General features: G+C 40.2%; 1 protein-coding gene across 4 annotated transcripts in view; it reads left to right on the top strand.

The window, feature by feature from the left end:
• The first annotated feature begins 2,788 nt into the window (after positions 1-2,788).
• Positions 2,789-15,266, top strand: part of ARHGEF12 (Rho guanine nucleotide exchange factor 12) — a 153,422-nt gene continuing 140,944 nt past the window's right edge. For 3 of the 4 annotated variants that reach the window (XM_045797989.2, XM_045797988.2, XM_045797987.2), the window contains exon 1: positions 2,790-3,239. In XM_045797989.2, the coding sequence (XP_045653945.2) occupies positions 3,208-3,239 (32 nt within the window). In that variant the 5' untranslated portion in view covers positions 2,790-3,207. Of the gene's footprint in view, positions 3,240-15,266 lie in introns of all 4 variants that reach the window. The other variant, XM_045797990.2, reaches the window with a different exon arrangement.

Here is a 15,266-nt window from a genome sequence, read left to right as displayed (position 1 = left end):
GGATGTAGTTTAGAATAACTACCCTGCCCCCCACCTGGGGGGGGACCTCAAGGAGCATGTGCCATGGATTGTGTCACCAGTGTCATTTTTAAGGTAAGGGACTAATGACCGCGGGCACTGTGTTCTACCTAGATTGGTGTGACTCTTTTGAAGGCTTTCTATCGGTAGAGCCTTAAGAACAGTCTAGAGCTACCAACAGCTCTAAAGAGGCTTTCAGGGATGTTTTTACCATTAGAGCTTTGTGGGTGAACATAGAGATTTTCACCATTGAAAAAAATAGTTCTGGAATGAATAACCACTGGCTTAATTAAATCCTTTACTTACCATCTTCTGAAGCTTTCCCACAGCAAATTCCTTCTTTGCTCACAGCTAGAACTTTGGGTCTGTTTAAGTTTGGAAAGATCTTGAAAGCAGCCTGCCAAGAGGTTTTGTATGCAAGGAAGAGAAGGTGAATTAGGAAACTTTCCCAGTTTGTTTTATTCCTGAAGCTCAAGTAGTGAGGCATTCTTGAAGGGAAGAGAACTCATTTTTTAAAGGCATGATTTGATGAGTCATTGGGTCCAATTAATTTCATACCTACCCTGTAGATTATTAGACTCTGGAAAAAAAGTATGTTTAAGGAAGATATACGTCTGGGGATAAAGTTTGCATTTTGGTCGTTTTATATGGAGGGATGGAGCTCTTTCCAGTTAATACGCAAAAAAATACGCAATTTAATTTACAAAAAGAGTTCTCAGGGTAAAATTATGCTAGGGTACACCAGCAGGTGGCGATGTATCCTGGTCTGATCGTTAGGAAAGTGGTTTGGAACGTTAATCTGCCGCTATTTTTTCCCAAAATAAACATTACAAAATTAGCTGGCTGTGCCCTGAACTTAAAAAAAAAATCAAGCAATAAAGAGTCATCTTTGGCCTCTGTTTATCTTTTCCTTTTTTTACCCCGTTCTAACGTCAGCCTTAGCTCATGCATCTATTCAGGGATAATGATCTTTTCATGAACTGTTGCAGGTTGACTTTTAGAAACAGCATTGTTAAGAGGTAAATGTTTCCCCTCTCCACATCCACTGTTTATTAAATTTGCTTTACTACTTGATTTCCACAAAAGGGCTGAGGACCCTCACCCACCGATACGGGTTTAAACTCATTAAGTCTGAAATAGGTAAAGGGGCAGCCACTTGAGACACTGGCAGGCAGAATTGAACTATATTGTATGTGGTACTTAAATTGCTACACTATGGAATTACGCAACCATAAAACTAGATGGATATCTAAATGTACCCGGTGGGAAAAAAAATATATGGGAAGTCTTCAGAGAGAACTGCAATGCTTTCGACTGGATAAATACACTCTTTGCTGCTCCCATTTCTCTCCACAGCAAGCTTGTGAAGTCGCTGTGGAAAGCACCATGCTTTCTCCATTTGGCAAATCATACATTTCATTTTGCCAAGGCAGAAGCAGCCTCAAAGCAATATTATACCAAGAAATCCTGGCTCTAATTCCCAAACTCTCTTCCCCCCCCCAGCCCTACACACCTCGTTCCTCTAACTTTCCCCTGGCAGCCAAGATTTGTGCGCGGCGGCCCCTGTCCTGGGATGAGGCCAGCAGGTGCCCCAGGTGAGCGTCCAAGGCCAAACCCTCTCTGCTGGGGTTCGCTGCAGTAGAGAGGGACAGAGTCCCGGCACCTGGACCTGAGGCTTCGCTTCCATCAGTCACCAGCGGTCTTTACGTGTTATCAGAAAATAAGAACAAGTACATTCCATTAAGGAATAAACGTTTCCAGGGCAAGGGGAGCGGGTAATTCCCAAAGAGCCTCTCATCCTGGACGCTTCGCGACCGGGGGAGTGCTCTTTGGCGGTCTCCGGGGAAAGCCCACTTAGTACAAGCCAGACTCCAAAGTACAGCTCTCCGGCGCTCCCGGAGCCCTGGGGCCGACGCTGGGTTGGTGGGTGGGACTCCCGGGGCCTACCGGTTCCCACCTCCGTCCGCCCTGCAGAACTACTTTTTCGCTCCCCCAAACCAGGACTTCGGCGGAGGCGTCCGCGCGGCACTGGCGCGCGGGGCGGCGTGGGGGAGACGAGGGCGGCCGGACGGCGAGGGCGGCGGGGCGGCCCCGCGCGCCGCGGAGGGATCCCGGGTGAGGCGGCTTCCCGAAGTCAGAGGGGAGGAGGCCAAAAAAAGTCGGCGGGGGAGGGGAAGAGCTCGCTCGCGCTGGACGCGGCCGGGGCCGGGAAGACAGAACCGGAACCGGAACCCGTGCGCGCGCCTGCGATCGTCGCGCGGCCCCCACCGCCGGCGGCCTCCTCCGCCCGCCGCGCGCGCTCCCGCGAGGGCCCCAGGACCCGGCGAGCCGGCCCCCGCGCTCCGAGTGGTTGCCGCCGCCGCGCTGCCGCCGCCGCCGGCCTCCGGGGCCGGTGCTTCGAGGCCGGGCCGGACGGGAACCTCCCGCCCCTCGCGGGAACGGCCGCCTACCGGCGCGTCGGGGAGGAGCCGCCGCCGCCGCCCGTGCCGACTGCGGAAGAGTCCGGGCCTCCCAGGGATGGGGAGCAGCCCGCGGCACTGAGAGACAAGGTTCCTGTCACCTCTGGCTGCGGGACCCCCTCCCCCGGCGCCCGCGGTCGTCCCAGCGCTCGGAGCCTGGTGGGGGCGGCGAGGAAGACGAGAGGGGTCCCCCGGCCCGGGGACATGGAGCCGCGCGAGCCTGGCGCGGGACGGCCCGAGACGCGGCCGAAACTGCGGCCACGAGCGGCCGGCAGCCCCAGATAGAGAGCGGAGAGCAGAGCGGCCGGCCCCGCGGCGGCGGGGACTCGCAGGCCCCCGAGACTCCAGAGGAGGAGCCGACACCCAGCCCCGAGCTGATCCCGCCCCAGCCCCGGAGGGATTCCCGGGCCCCTTCCCTACGGCTCGCCGACTTCCCTCCGTGACGAAGTTTTCTCCTTGTGCCTTCCCGAGGATTGAGCTCTAGCTCTCTAACTCGCCTTCTGGCGGACTTCCTCGGTTTGTTTTGGGAGAGAACCTGTTTTGCTCCGACCTACATCCCCTTTCCTTGACCCCTTCCAGTCGGACGTCCTAGATGACTGAATGGAGTTTTGAGTTGGACTTTTGTGTCCCTTACGGAGTCGGGCCTGATCCCAGAGCACTGGGGGTGGGGTGGAGGTGTTACTGTAAAATGCAAGTTGGATAAAAGGAGGACCTCTCGCCAAGGGCCCCAATGAGTGGCACACAGTCTACTATCACCGACAGGTTGGTATGAAGCTCCCCTTGCGCCTGGCTTCCCTGGATGCGGCCTGACCTAGCAGAGTCGGTGATTGCCGATTGCCTTTGACCAGCGAAGTTGACAGGCATAGGAGAGAGGCTTGTTTAGGAGCTCTGCAATTAGTCTGGGGTTGCTGCCAAGTTACCCAGTTGATTGAATTTGGAAATGTAGCTTTTTTCTGGAGAGAAACTTTTCTCCAGATTCTCAGCGAAGGGGTAGGTAAAGCCATGGTTGTGGTTTTTCTGTCTGTAGCATGCATTGGGATTCTGTACTTATTATCTTGGAACCAGAGGAAGGTCATTTTGGGTGAAGGTCAGTGCCCGAAGTCGGCTCGGGTATTGGTGCATCATCGGTTTTTTCCTGCCCTGTCAGTTCTCTAGACACTGTTAGATTTTAGGAATTGCTGAGAGCACTGCATGGTGATTTTTGAACTTGATCTTCTTTGAATATTGAACTGCGTAGTGTTTATTATCTAATAATTTTCCAGAATGTTGAAATTACAAGTAAATCACAGGCTCTTGCTGGAGCTAAAAAGGGGGAAGGGAAAGTCATGGGACTTGATTTTAATTGCTGCATTTTTAGTATTTCATCTTCCAGAAGCATTTGCATTTAAGGGATACAAACCCTAAGCGAATTAGGTAGTACAAGCATGGCAGGTGGATTTGTTGAGTTTTGTGAGTCCTTCAACTACTTATCTATGTTCCTGGTGGTTGATGAATTGAGCCAGACTATGTGGTTTGAATGGAAGGGTTATTCTTTGGAATATTAGGTTAAACAGTAAATTCCTTTATTTTATTTCTCAATTTCATTATGACATTGTATGCTGGTTTCAAGTTTCAGTCAACCTTTTTTTTTTTTAAGTCAGTATTCAAAGTTTTACATCATTAAAAAAAAAAAAGATCAAATAACTGAATGAGGGGGCCAAAGAAAGCACTTTGATGAAAAGCACAACAATAGTGCTCCTGCAGAAAATGGTTGAATTTCCTAATAGGAGAATTTCACCCAATCGTCAGACTCATTTGTTGATTTTAAAAGGGCCAAATTCCATTATCAAACCATAACAGCTACTCCAGAAACAGAACTTCCTCTTCCTGTTGATGCTTTCCAGTGTCACGTGAATGTTCACCTAAAAGATTCCATTAAATATTTAAACTATATTCTTTGTGTATTTTTTTTAAATGCATTTTAGTTTTCAACTTTTCTGATTGTACCCATAAAGAGTAGCAGCAATGCTTATCTTAATTTCTTCAGGTCATCCCCATTCTTTTTCCTTTCAGGGTGTTTTGTTACTGAGAAATCACTTTAATGGGTGTGTGGGTAATTATTTTTATTTTCCTGGTTCATTCAATTCTTGCCCCCTGTGTTGAGCCTTTAGAGGAGAAGTCTTATTAGGAACTAATGTAGTGTTGGTAGTTTTATTGTGATACTAGGGGTGCTTTGTAGAAACAGAACCTAGGGTCACCAGCTTATTGCACATGAAAATCACCTGATAGCACCCACATAATAACCTTCTTCCTCTCTGCTTCTCAGAGATTTTCTTCCTTTTTTTTATTATCTTGGAAGTACAATCTTGGAATTTTGGTTTTTTTAAATAAGTTAGGTGAGATATAAATATACAATAAACATGCAGTCAATGAATGTCTGTTCTTTGCCAGGCCCTGTGCTAGGCACAAGGGATTGAAATACGAGTATTCTAAGTATAAGATGAATCTGCAAATTGGTTTGGGTATTAATATCCTTGAATTAGTTCAGGTGTTGGCTGATTTTACATACTTTTTTAAACGGGGGGAAAACCTTTTAAAAGCTGCTTAATTTAATGCATTGCTGAGACAGTATGGATACTTGTGTGTTAGGAATTTGTACTAGGTTGTTTTTTTTTTTTTTTTAAACAAGCTTATTCTTGGGTGACTTATATTTTCTTTAAGCACATCTTACTCTGTAAGTATCAAGCATCCATTTGCTCATTAGGAGAGTAGTTATCCCTGATTTAAATATATGTTGGGGTGAAATCTGGAAATGCTCATTTAGTGTTATATTTTTTCCAGGTACCTTAGCTAAGTTATGAGTATAGAGTAGTTCTTAGCTTCTTCTCAGCGCTGTCCACCTCATCCTCTTTCCTCACTGTCTAACTCCAGTGTACTGTAGGTATATTTTGCTGATTCTAGAGCTATTGGCAAATTAACAGTGCCAGTGTAGCTTTTTAAAGATCCTTTCAAGTTTGAAGTACTGTATGTGGCATGGCTTTGTTTTGTAGAGTGTGCAGACCCACCAGGCCAGCTGTGTGAGTTAGAGTTCTTTCATTGTGGTGCTTCTGACTACAGAGTCTGCCTGTCCTCATTTGAAATCAGACTAGCTGGTTTTGGGCGTTGTTCTGTTTTGCAGTTTGTGGCAGGCGACACATGGCTGAACAAGATAAGAAGGGTTTTATTCTTGTGTTAGGGACGTGCTGGGGCTGGGATGGAATTCAGCTATGTTTAGGCTCTGATTGGTCACTGTGGATACTCAGAACTCTGTTATATCCTGTTATTATTTTACAGTTAAATTAACACATTCATTTACTTCCTTCTCTTCCTCTTCATCTTCTACTCTCCAGACCCCTCACCCCCTCCCCCCTTTTTAAAAGGTGTAGTCATCAATTTAAAATCCAAACTATGTTCATGGTAGCTACTGTTTTTATGTAGTGTATCTGAATAGTGGGGTTTTTTTTCTTTTTTAAATCTAAGCAGCTTATGAATACCATATAGTGTCTTGCTTTGTAACTTCTGTGAGACGTATGGTTTTCCACTTTCAGAATCAGCACTTGTAAAGTGGTAGAAATATCTGATCGCTGTTCTTCAGTTTGCATCGATTGCTGTATTCAGTCCTAAAATATATCCTAATCGTTTGCAGTCCTCTTAGACGCCTGTCTTCTGTCCTTGAAAGTTTGGGGGTCTTATGGCATATGGAATTTCTTCTGAGAGATAGAGGGGAGAATGCTCTTTCAGTGGATTCACTAAATGATTTCAGGCTAGATTCTAGAACAGTGAATTTTCAGGGACGATACAGGTGGGATTTTGTTGTAAGTGTCTTACTTGAAATAAATGAATCTTTGGTCTAGGATTTACAGATTTTGTTGTTTTGATCGATAGATAAAAAAAGGTTTTTGATATATTGGCATTTTCTTAGTACTGAGTTCAGGTGTAAATTTGTTTAACTTAAGCAAACTTCTGGTGAGTGTGTAAACCTGTGAGTTTATATGCATATATGCAGTAATTGACATTTTCGTCCAGGTTACTTTTTCTGACATCATTGCCATATAATGCTTGTGATTAAAAAACAAAACAAAACGACTCCTGTATGTGTGCTATTTTCAAGGTTGCCTGAGTCATCTGCAAGCTTTAATTATTTGTACCGTTTACTTGTAAAGTCAGTCATTTGATAAATACAAAATGAAGAGTAGGGACTGTTCTTCCAGTGCAGTATAAAATCCTGATTCATATAGACATGCAATAGTACATTCACTTGTACACTTTTACATGTGTCAACATGCACAGTATGAAGTAAACTTTTAAAAAAGTGCAGAGCTGTAGTCTTTCTGATTAATGGCACATATATAAGATGTTCATATTTATTTGGTGAGGTGACAACGGAATCTATCTGAATCATTGCAAAAATAGGGTAACCTGGTAATGCTGCTTAACACTTTGGTGGATTTTTATTGTTAAGATGTAGTAGATAACATTGAGTTAACATTCAGGATTTTTAAACTAAATTTGGATTTTCAGTTTAAAAAGTGAAATTTGAGGCAAACATTGATGAAATCCATAAATGGTGGATTTTACATATTTTTCTGTGGAGCATAATGATTCCAGAGAAAACAGAAAATCTTTGAGTAAACATATGTGGTGGCCTCTTCTGAAAGTCATCAAGAAATGGGTATGAATTGCCTACCAAACTGATATGGGTTGCAGAAAGCAGGATATTTTAATGGCCTTCCAGAGGTCATTGGAGAGACTCTTATATCATGGTCGTCTGACAAAATTATTAGAAATGTTGCTTATCATACAATTGCTTATCTCCTAGAAATTGACCATGTCACATGTTCAGGAACAGGGAGCTGGAGCATAAGTTCTTTTAGTCTCCTTTGTTAAAACTTGATGATGTTTTAAAGTTTCATTTGAAGACATTCTCTTTTCCCTTTTAATAATTTAAGAGTCTTCAAAATAGTGGCATTTGAACTGAAATTTTAAAATGAGCAAAATTACAAATATTTTGTTCCTTTTTGAGTAACAATATCTTATTGAAGTGTGATTCTTTAACATTACAATGTTTTGACTCCCCATTAGGCAGATCATCATTTACAGTTAGGCAACTCATACAGTTTTAGTGAAGATGATAAAACTGGAAAGGACAGACCCACGATTTTAACCTAGATTTTCTGACTCTCAAGTCCCCCACTTTTTACTTTAAATTATTGTCTTTCTATGTGTATTATTTTTTTCTGTCCTACTTTCCTTTAGTAATTTTCCGATCTGGCCAAGTTAGAGTTGGATTTTTCTCTTATAGGATGTTTTCTAATACTTTATCTATTCTAGAGGATCAAGCTCGAGTCACTTCCTCACGAGACTGAACAACAGTCTGATAGATCTTGTAGTCAGGAAGTTTTTCCTAATCTTTAGCTCAAACTTTTAATCTGTCCTGTTACTTGTATATACTTGCTGTAGCAGGCTAAATAATGCTGTCATCCCATTTTGTGTTTATACAACTCTAAATGGTTCAGACAGTTAGCCAGCACCCTTATTCTTTGCTTAGCCTAGTTATATGTTCTGTTGATGGGTTGTCTAAAAATCAGCCTGTCCCTCTTAATGTTTTATTAGCTTTTCTCCAATTGCCGTCCTAGTGCAAAATGATTTTTTTCCTTAGATGTGCTCCTAGAACAAAATGTAGTATTCTGTATTTTATCCTTACCCATATTCTAGAGCAGCAAGTTCCAACTTCAGTTTAATATAATCAGGGGGTCTTCAGTTTTCTCTAGGCATAGCCCAAAATTAGGGCTAAAGAGATTCTGAAGTTCATTTTAATTTACTTTTATGTTAGATAGTTTTTAGGATGGATATGGGAGATGTCACGATCAAATAAAACAATAAATTTATACAAACAGCATAATTACTAAACCAACTAAGCAATTACTCATGTTATAAAAGGCTTCTTTACAAAGCATTTCTTTAAAAGATGAGTGCCCCTAATGTAAGGGGTGTTATCAATTATGTGGCAAATGGGTAGCAAACAAAAATAGTAAGTGGTAGGAGCCATCCTTGGTTGAAAATCAATCAGAATTGAAGATAAAACATCTCTGAACTTGTAAGTAAATGAAGAGATGTGATTGTAGCTCTAAAGTATCTGTTGCAATGTGGTGAAATACATATGGAAGTTGTTATTTTTTTTATTTTTATTTTTTGCAGTGGTTTTTCAGTCTCACCTTAAATTGTATGTCACTTTTTCCATTTTTTTTGTTTATTGAGTTTTACCTTATTTTTTCTGTTTTTCCCCCACATATGAGTGAAAAGAACGTGACCTGTAATACTTAGCATTATTTTTCCAGTGAAATACGGTATTGTTAAAATTGAAATACCATTTTACTTTTTTGACACTGTATTTATAAGAACTATTACTAATGATAAGAGACCATAAAAGAATTGAAAAAGTGCATATTTAAATTATAAAATACAAAAGATTATAGAGCTCTTGAATATTTTATTGATAGACCTTTTCCATTGATAGTAACTTAGTTTAAAGTTACTTAAATAGATGTCTTTGTTCTTTTGTATTTTGCTAGTGATTTTGTTTCCTTAAACTTTAGAATTTTGGAAACATGCCAAAGTTAGGGCATTTTACTTTTTCAACTTAGAATATGTGGACTGCCACGATAGCCATATATGAAGGATTTTGTGAGGCAGCTTTGAACCCCAAGAGAACCTCATGAAGGTAGTGCCTTAGAATAATTTTTAGCTTTTTGATTCTGTGGAGGTAACACATGATGGTCTGAAGGTCAGAGGCTTTGCCTAAATTGCATAAGCGTACGTTGTTGACTTTCAGTAAAAGAAGAAATACACTTAAGTTTGCCTTACTGAATTAGCATGCACCAATGCAGCTGACAGTTTAGATTCATACCAAAACAGGATCTTTTACTAATTCAAATGCTGAATCCTGGTTTTTGAGATCATAGTCACATGATAGGCCTGGGTGGCTTCCCAGTGTTGAAAGACAAGCAAATCTAATGGCCAATGAAAAATTAGATTTCCTGTCTTGGGACTATGAGTAACAATTCACGAAAAAATTCACAGAGAAATGGAAGAAAACCTGGTTTAGTTAATGCTCACAATTAATTAGCCACTTGTTACGCTCCTTTTTCTTTAATGTTATAAAGCCTATTATAGTCATTTAAAGATATTGCTCTGAGACTACTGTTTTGGTCAAATATTTCATTTAAGTGCTGATTTTAGGTTCACACCCTCAGGAGATCAAAGAGGAATTTGTATGTCTTCTTTGGATTCAGAAAATGTAGATTTTATATATATTGTTGAAAAACTGGAGATTTCATCAGCATCTGAAGAAGTTATATGTTAAATTGATCATGTAATAAAGAAGTTGGCTGTGTCTTGTCTAGAAGAATAACAAGTTCCCAAAATACAGGTCATTCCCAACTTGCAGTTGTTTGACTTTAAGTTAATATAGAGGCGATATGCATTCAGTAACTGTACTTTGGATTTTGAATTCTGATATTTTTCTGGGCTAGTGGCATGCAGTGCAGTACTCTCTCTTGGCGCTGGTCAGTAGCAGCAAGCCCGCTGCTCTCAGCCAGGTCATGAGGGGAAACAACCAATATACCGAAAACCATTCTGTACCCATATAATCATTCTGTTTTTTTAGTTTCAGTGCAGTATTCAATAAATTACGTGAGATATTCAACACTTTATTATGAAATAGGTTTTGCGTTAGATGATTTTGCCCAACCGTAGGCTAAGGTAAGTGTTCTCAGGCTAGGCTAAGCTATGATGTTCAGTAGGTTAGGTGTACTAAATGCATTTTCTTTTTTCTTTCTTTCTTTTTTTTTTTTTAAGATTTTATTTATTTATTTGACAGAGATAGAGACAGCCAGCGAGAGAGGGAACACAAGCAGGGGGAGTGGGAGAGGAAGAAGCAGGCTCATAGTGGAGGAGCCCGATGTGGGGCTCGATCCCATAACGCCGGGATTACGCCCTGAGCCGAAGGCAGACGCTTAACCGCTGTGCCACCCAGGCGCCCCCTACTAAATGCATTTTCAACTTAGGATATTTTCAACTTACAGTGAGTTTTTTGGGACATAACTCTTTCATAAGTTGAGGATGATGTCCACACTTAAATACATATAGGAAATCTCGTGAAGGGGCTTAGACCCTTACATAGATTTTTAGATGGGTTATCTGCCTGTGTTCCAGACACAAGCTGGTATGATGTGGTTTGCCCTGTACAGTCTCTGTGGTTTACTCAGAGGAAGTGGTTCTTGTGGGTGAAGGTCTGATCTTTTCAGAGATTGTTGGTGGCACATGCACCGTCAGCTTATTTCCTGTTTTATTGGCTGTTTGGGCAAGACCTTCTCAGAGCAAGTACTGCTGAAGGGGTATTTAAATATTTTGTAGGGGCAGGATAGATGGTTATAATGTTGTATAATATCTACCTCTCAGGTGATATGAGGGTTAAATTAATGTTTGTGAAGTGCTTTGAGATCCTAAGATGAATAGTGCAGACATGTTCCTAATCACATTTGCAAGTTACTGCTATGTTCAGATATTGCTCAAATTTAAGGAAAAACATGCTCATGCAGTAAAGCGTTGCTCTGTGGACCTTGACTTCTGTAACCATTCAAGTGTTATTTAATCACTGTAAGTCATGGTTAGGATTTTTTCCTTTTTTTTTTTCCCCCTTCTAACTCTTTATAATTTTACCCTACATGGGTTAACTAAATGGAGTAATACCTTGTCTATAGTAATGGTTAAGACTTTTTCACAAAACATAATGGTTCGAGCATGCTTCTTCACTAGTTTAACTGGCATACTGAAATAACAGAATTTAGAGAATTTCCTTTGAGATCTGTGGTTGTACCACCCATATATAAAACCCTTTATTGGCTTTGCTGGAACCTTAAGATGAACAAACTGATCGAATTGCAAATGTCATACTTCTGATTTTTTTGGGCGGTTTGCATGTAGCCTTTGCCACTTAAAAATTTAACAATGAATATTTTTGGGGAAGAGGCTTTCTTTGAAGCTACATTGTCAACTAAGTTTCGAGTTCCTCAAGGGTAGGAAGATCTTATTCATTTTTAAGTAATTACTATTGGCTTTATTGTATTTTTATTCCTTTTTTAATATGAAGAAGTATAAGGAAGATAAAGTAGCCCAAATGATTCAACTACTCAGACGATGTTGTTCAGGTCAAAAAAAATACACAAGAAAATTCAAACGATATATAATGGTAATAATTAAGTCTCCCTCTGATCTTCCCTCTATCCCTATACACCTGCCACTTCTCATACTCTCCTCAGAGGTAACCATAGTTAGGTTTTTTTGGTCTACCTTCCAAAACATCCTTACAAATATAGCAGCCTATCATTTTAATATTCTTTGTGTCTACTCCATCGTAGGTATATCTGTCAGTTTCTGCTAGGTTGTGCTGCCATAACAGCAGCTTCAAATTTCAGTGGTTTACAACACTGGTTTATTTCTTGCTTACCTTACACCTTGTCAGCTGTGAATTGGCTGCAGCATATTTGGAACCCTGGCTGAAGGAGCCCCCTATCTGTGATGTGTCATTTGCATGGCAGAGGGAAAGAGCAGGAAAACTGATGCAAACATGCAGGGGCTCTTACAGCTACTCCTCAGTCATGGTGTCCATAAATCATTCACATGTCATTGGCCACAAGCAAGTCATATGGTCAAGCTCATTGTCAGTGTGCCAGGGATGAATACTCCTCCCACAGGTGGCATTGCAAGTCACATAATAATGGGTAAGGGTGTATAATCCTCTTAAGAAAGGGAAGGGGAAAGTAAAAATTTAGGACCAAAAACAGTCTACCACAGGAAGTGCTCAATAAATGCTTGTTAGATGGGTTGTTTTGAATCTGTGTAAGTTTTTTTTGATGGAATATTTCAAACATACACAGAAGTACAGAGAGTAATATGAAGAACCTCCATGTTCCTATCATTAGCTTCAGTAATTATCAGTGCATGGACAGTCTTGGTTCATCTGTTTCCTTGCCCTGCTTCTCCACCAGATGATTTTGAAGCAGTTTCCGGATATTTCAACCATAAATATTTCACTAAGTATCTCTGAGAGATCAAGTCCGAAAGTTGACTTCCTTCAGTAAATTCTTACTGTCTAATAGTTTGAGGGTCGTGGTACTAGGGACTGACAGGTGTCAAGAGGGAGAGGATGTTCATGGAGTGCATCTGGAATTTGACAGCCAGAAACCTGTTTTGATTTCATTCTAAATATTTCTGGAGGAGGCTTATAGCAGAATGTCATCTGTTTTCCCAGCACCTCCTTTTCTCCACTTGAGAGAGAGAGAGAGAGAGTGTTTGTAGCAGAAGCAGGTAATTAACCCCTGGAAAAAATAACATTGCAACAGATTTGATTTGCAGGAGGTTTCATTTCTCACTGAGCCTCTGCTGGAATGATGCCAACTGAAAGGAATCCCAGCCCTTAATGGCTCTAAGTCTTTTGGGAGTTCCCAGTCCGTGGTGTTATTTACTTTGAAGGAGGAACATCAGAACCATTTATAAAAATCTTATATTCACCTATCCTGTTTGCTGTGCAGAGGCAGCCGCTGTCATTCTTTAAGGAGATCCCTAAGATGATCTAAAAGTAAGAAAGAGAGTCTGACTTTAGAAATAATTAAAGCCACTTGCCACTGCTCAGGTTAGTTATCTGAGGGACTTAAAGTCTCCATTTTGACTCAAGACTTTACAGATGTTATTAGCATACAGTATAATACAGTAAGTTTACTTGTCATTTCTTCATTATGCATCTAGGATCGTCAGCTTCACAGGAAATTCTTTGAGGAAGGGGTGTTATGTAATCAACAGTGGGAAGCAAATTAAACAGATAGAATCCCTTCTTCAGTTTGTAGATTGGCAGGTGACAGTGAGGTGATCCAAGAGGATTTAGACAGACTAGTGAATAAATTATTTTATATAACATGATGAAAGTAGTTTATTTTAGTATAGTACTACTAGCTAGTTTTGCTTTCTTGTTGGGCTTCTTTCACTGTGCTTAGAGACACTTAGGTTAAAATGGTCTTTGTAGGTATCCAAATGGTTTGTTTTCTTTAATTAAGTTATATTGTTAGTCTCATTTCAGGATCCGCGTAATAACTGCAGTAGAAAATTCTTGGCTTGTAAAATCATTGGCTTGTAAATACAATTTTTATTTAAATTTGAGTTTTTCTTGGCATTGAACTGATTCTGGCTTTGGTTGCTTGGGACAATATAGTCTATTTAAAATGTAAATCATTTTTTCCCATGGAGAATAACTCTTGGACTTGGCCATTGTTCATGTTATTTTTCTGTTGTATCATAAGAGAAAAACATTCGTTTTCAGAGATAATAATTTGTCGGTACCTTTGTCAGAATAATATATTTGTACTTCAGTTGCATTTGTTAGTTGCACAATTTGGGGAAAGGTTTGTGGTTTCCAGTTACTCGATTTACCCAGAAGCTCTACAGGGTCAGAATTCTTGAGACAGCATTTAAAAGTAAGTTGGGTGTGTTGCCTGGATGTGACTAGTAAAAAAAGAGAAGCTTCTCCCATGCAATTATTGCTTAATAGGCTACAAGGTACAATTCTGTTTCCAAAAATAGGAATTAAGTAAAATATTATATGGATAAATTTTAGCAATTATATTAATGTTGACTCCACTGGCAGAATTCTTTTTGAGACTATCTTTGTCAGAAATTAAAAGTAGCTGTTAAAGGAAAAGATATTTCAGCTCTTTATTTTGTGTGTGTGTGTGTGTGTGTGTGTGTGTGTGTGTGTATTTAGCTTTTGTAAAAGAGACCAATAGAAGAGAACTGATTGAAGATGATGTAGAAAAAAGAGCCTCCTGGCTTAGTGTGTCAGACTTGTTCTGCTGCTTATTATATCTGGGAGACCGTCGGCAAACTCTCTGAACAGCAGTTTAGTTTCCTCATCTGTAGAAATGAGGGTAACAATACTTACTTTGCAGAGCCGTTTTGAAGGTTAAGTGAGAATGTATTTAAGTACCTATAACAGAAGAGGTCAGAAGTTAGAGTAGCCGTTACTGTTTAAATCTCTGAAATTAGTCTGGTTTTCCTAAAATTTGATCTATGCATGTAAAATGATTTTGAATTCACATGTATTTGCTGCTGCTACTACTGTGACAGTGTTTTTTCCCCTGCTGGGATAATATTCCTTATCCTTTCTATTTCAAATTATAGGTTGTTTTTAGAATTAAGATACATTTGGAAGTGAGGAATAGACACAAGAGGCAGTTACTTCCATTCAGACTGAAACAATAACCCCTCTAGTTGCTGAATTGGTAAGACTTTTAGGCTTGGCAGTTGATGTTTAAATCTGCCTTTGATCGCTCAGGATTTGTCCAGTTCTATCTTTACAACATTAGGTCATTTGTTTATTCATTTATTCAGTAAATAATGAATGCCCGCTCTGCGTAGGTCATTGTGTTGGCAAAGTTATTTGAGCTCTTGCTACCTGCTAATTTATATTTAACAATTAAGAAATTTATCTGTAGGAGTGCTATCCATTGATTCATGCTGAAGATTAAGGTGAGTAGTCATGTGTATTTTGGGGAAATAGTGGTATGAAATTATCAATGATGAAATATATCTTATTTTCCAAATTAAATTGTTGTGTCCCGTTACATACTATCCTGTTACGTTTCCTTTTTATATTTCAGTTTAATTTTATTTTGGTGAGTTACCTAAAGTGAAAAGGGCAGTGTTTTAAGTTGAAATTTA

The sequence above is a fragment of the Ursus americanus genome, chromosome 16, assembly GCF_024610735.1.
Source record: "Ursus americanus isolate L20-20 chromosome 16, mUrsAme1.1.p, whole genome shotgun sequence".
NCBI classification, from domain to species: Eukaryota; Metazoa; Chordata; class Mammalia; order Carnivora; family Ursidae; genus Ursus; species Ursus americanus.
Note: the sequence above shows the minus strand (reverse complement) of the source record. Positions and strands in the feature narration are given on the sequence as shown.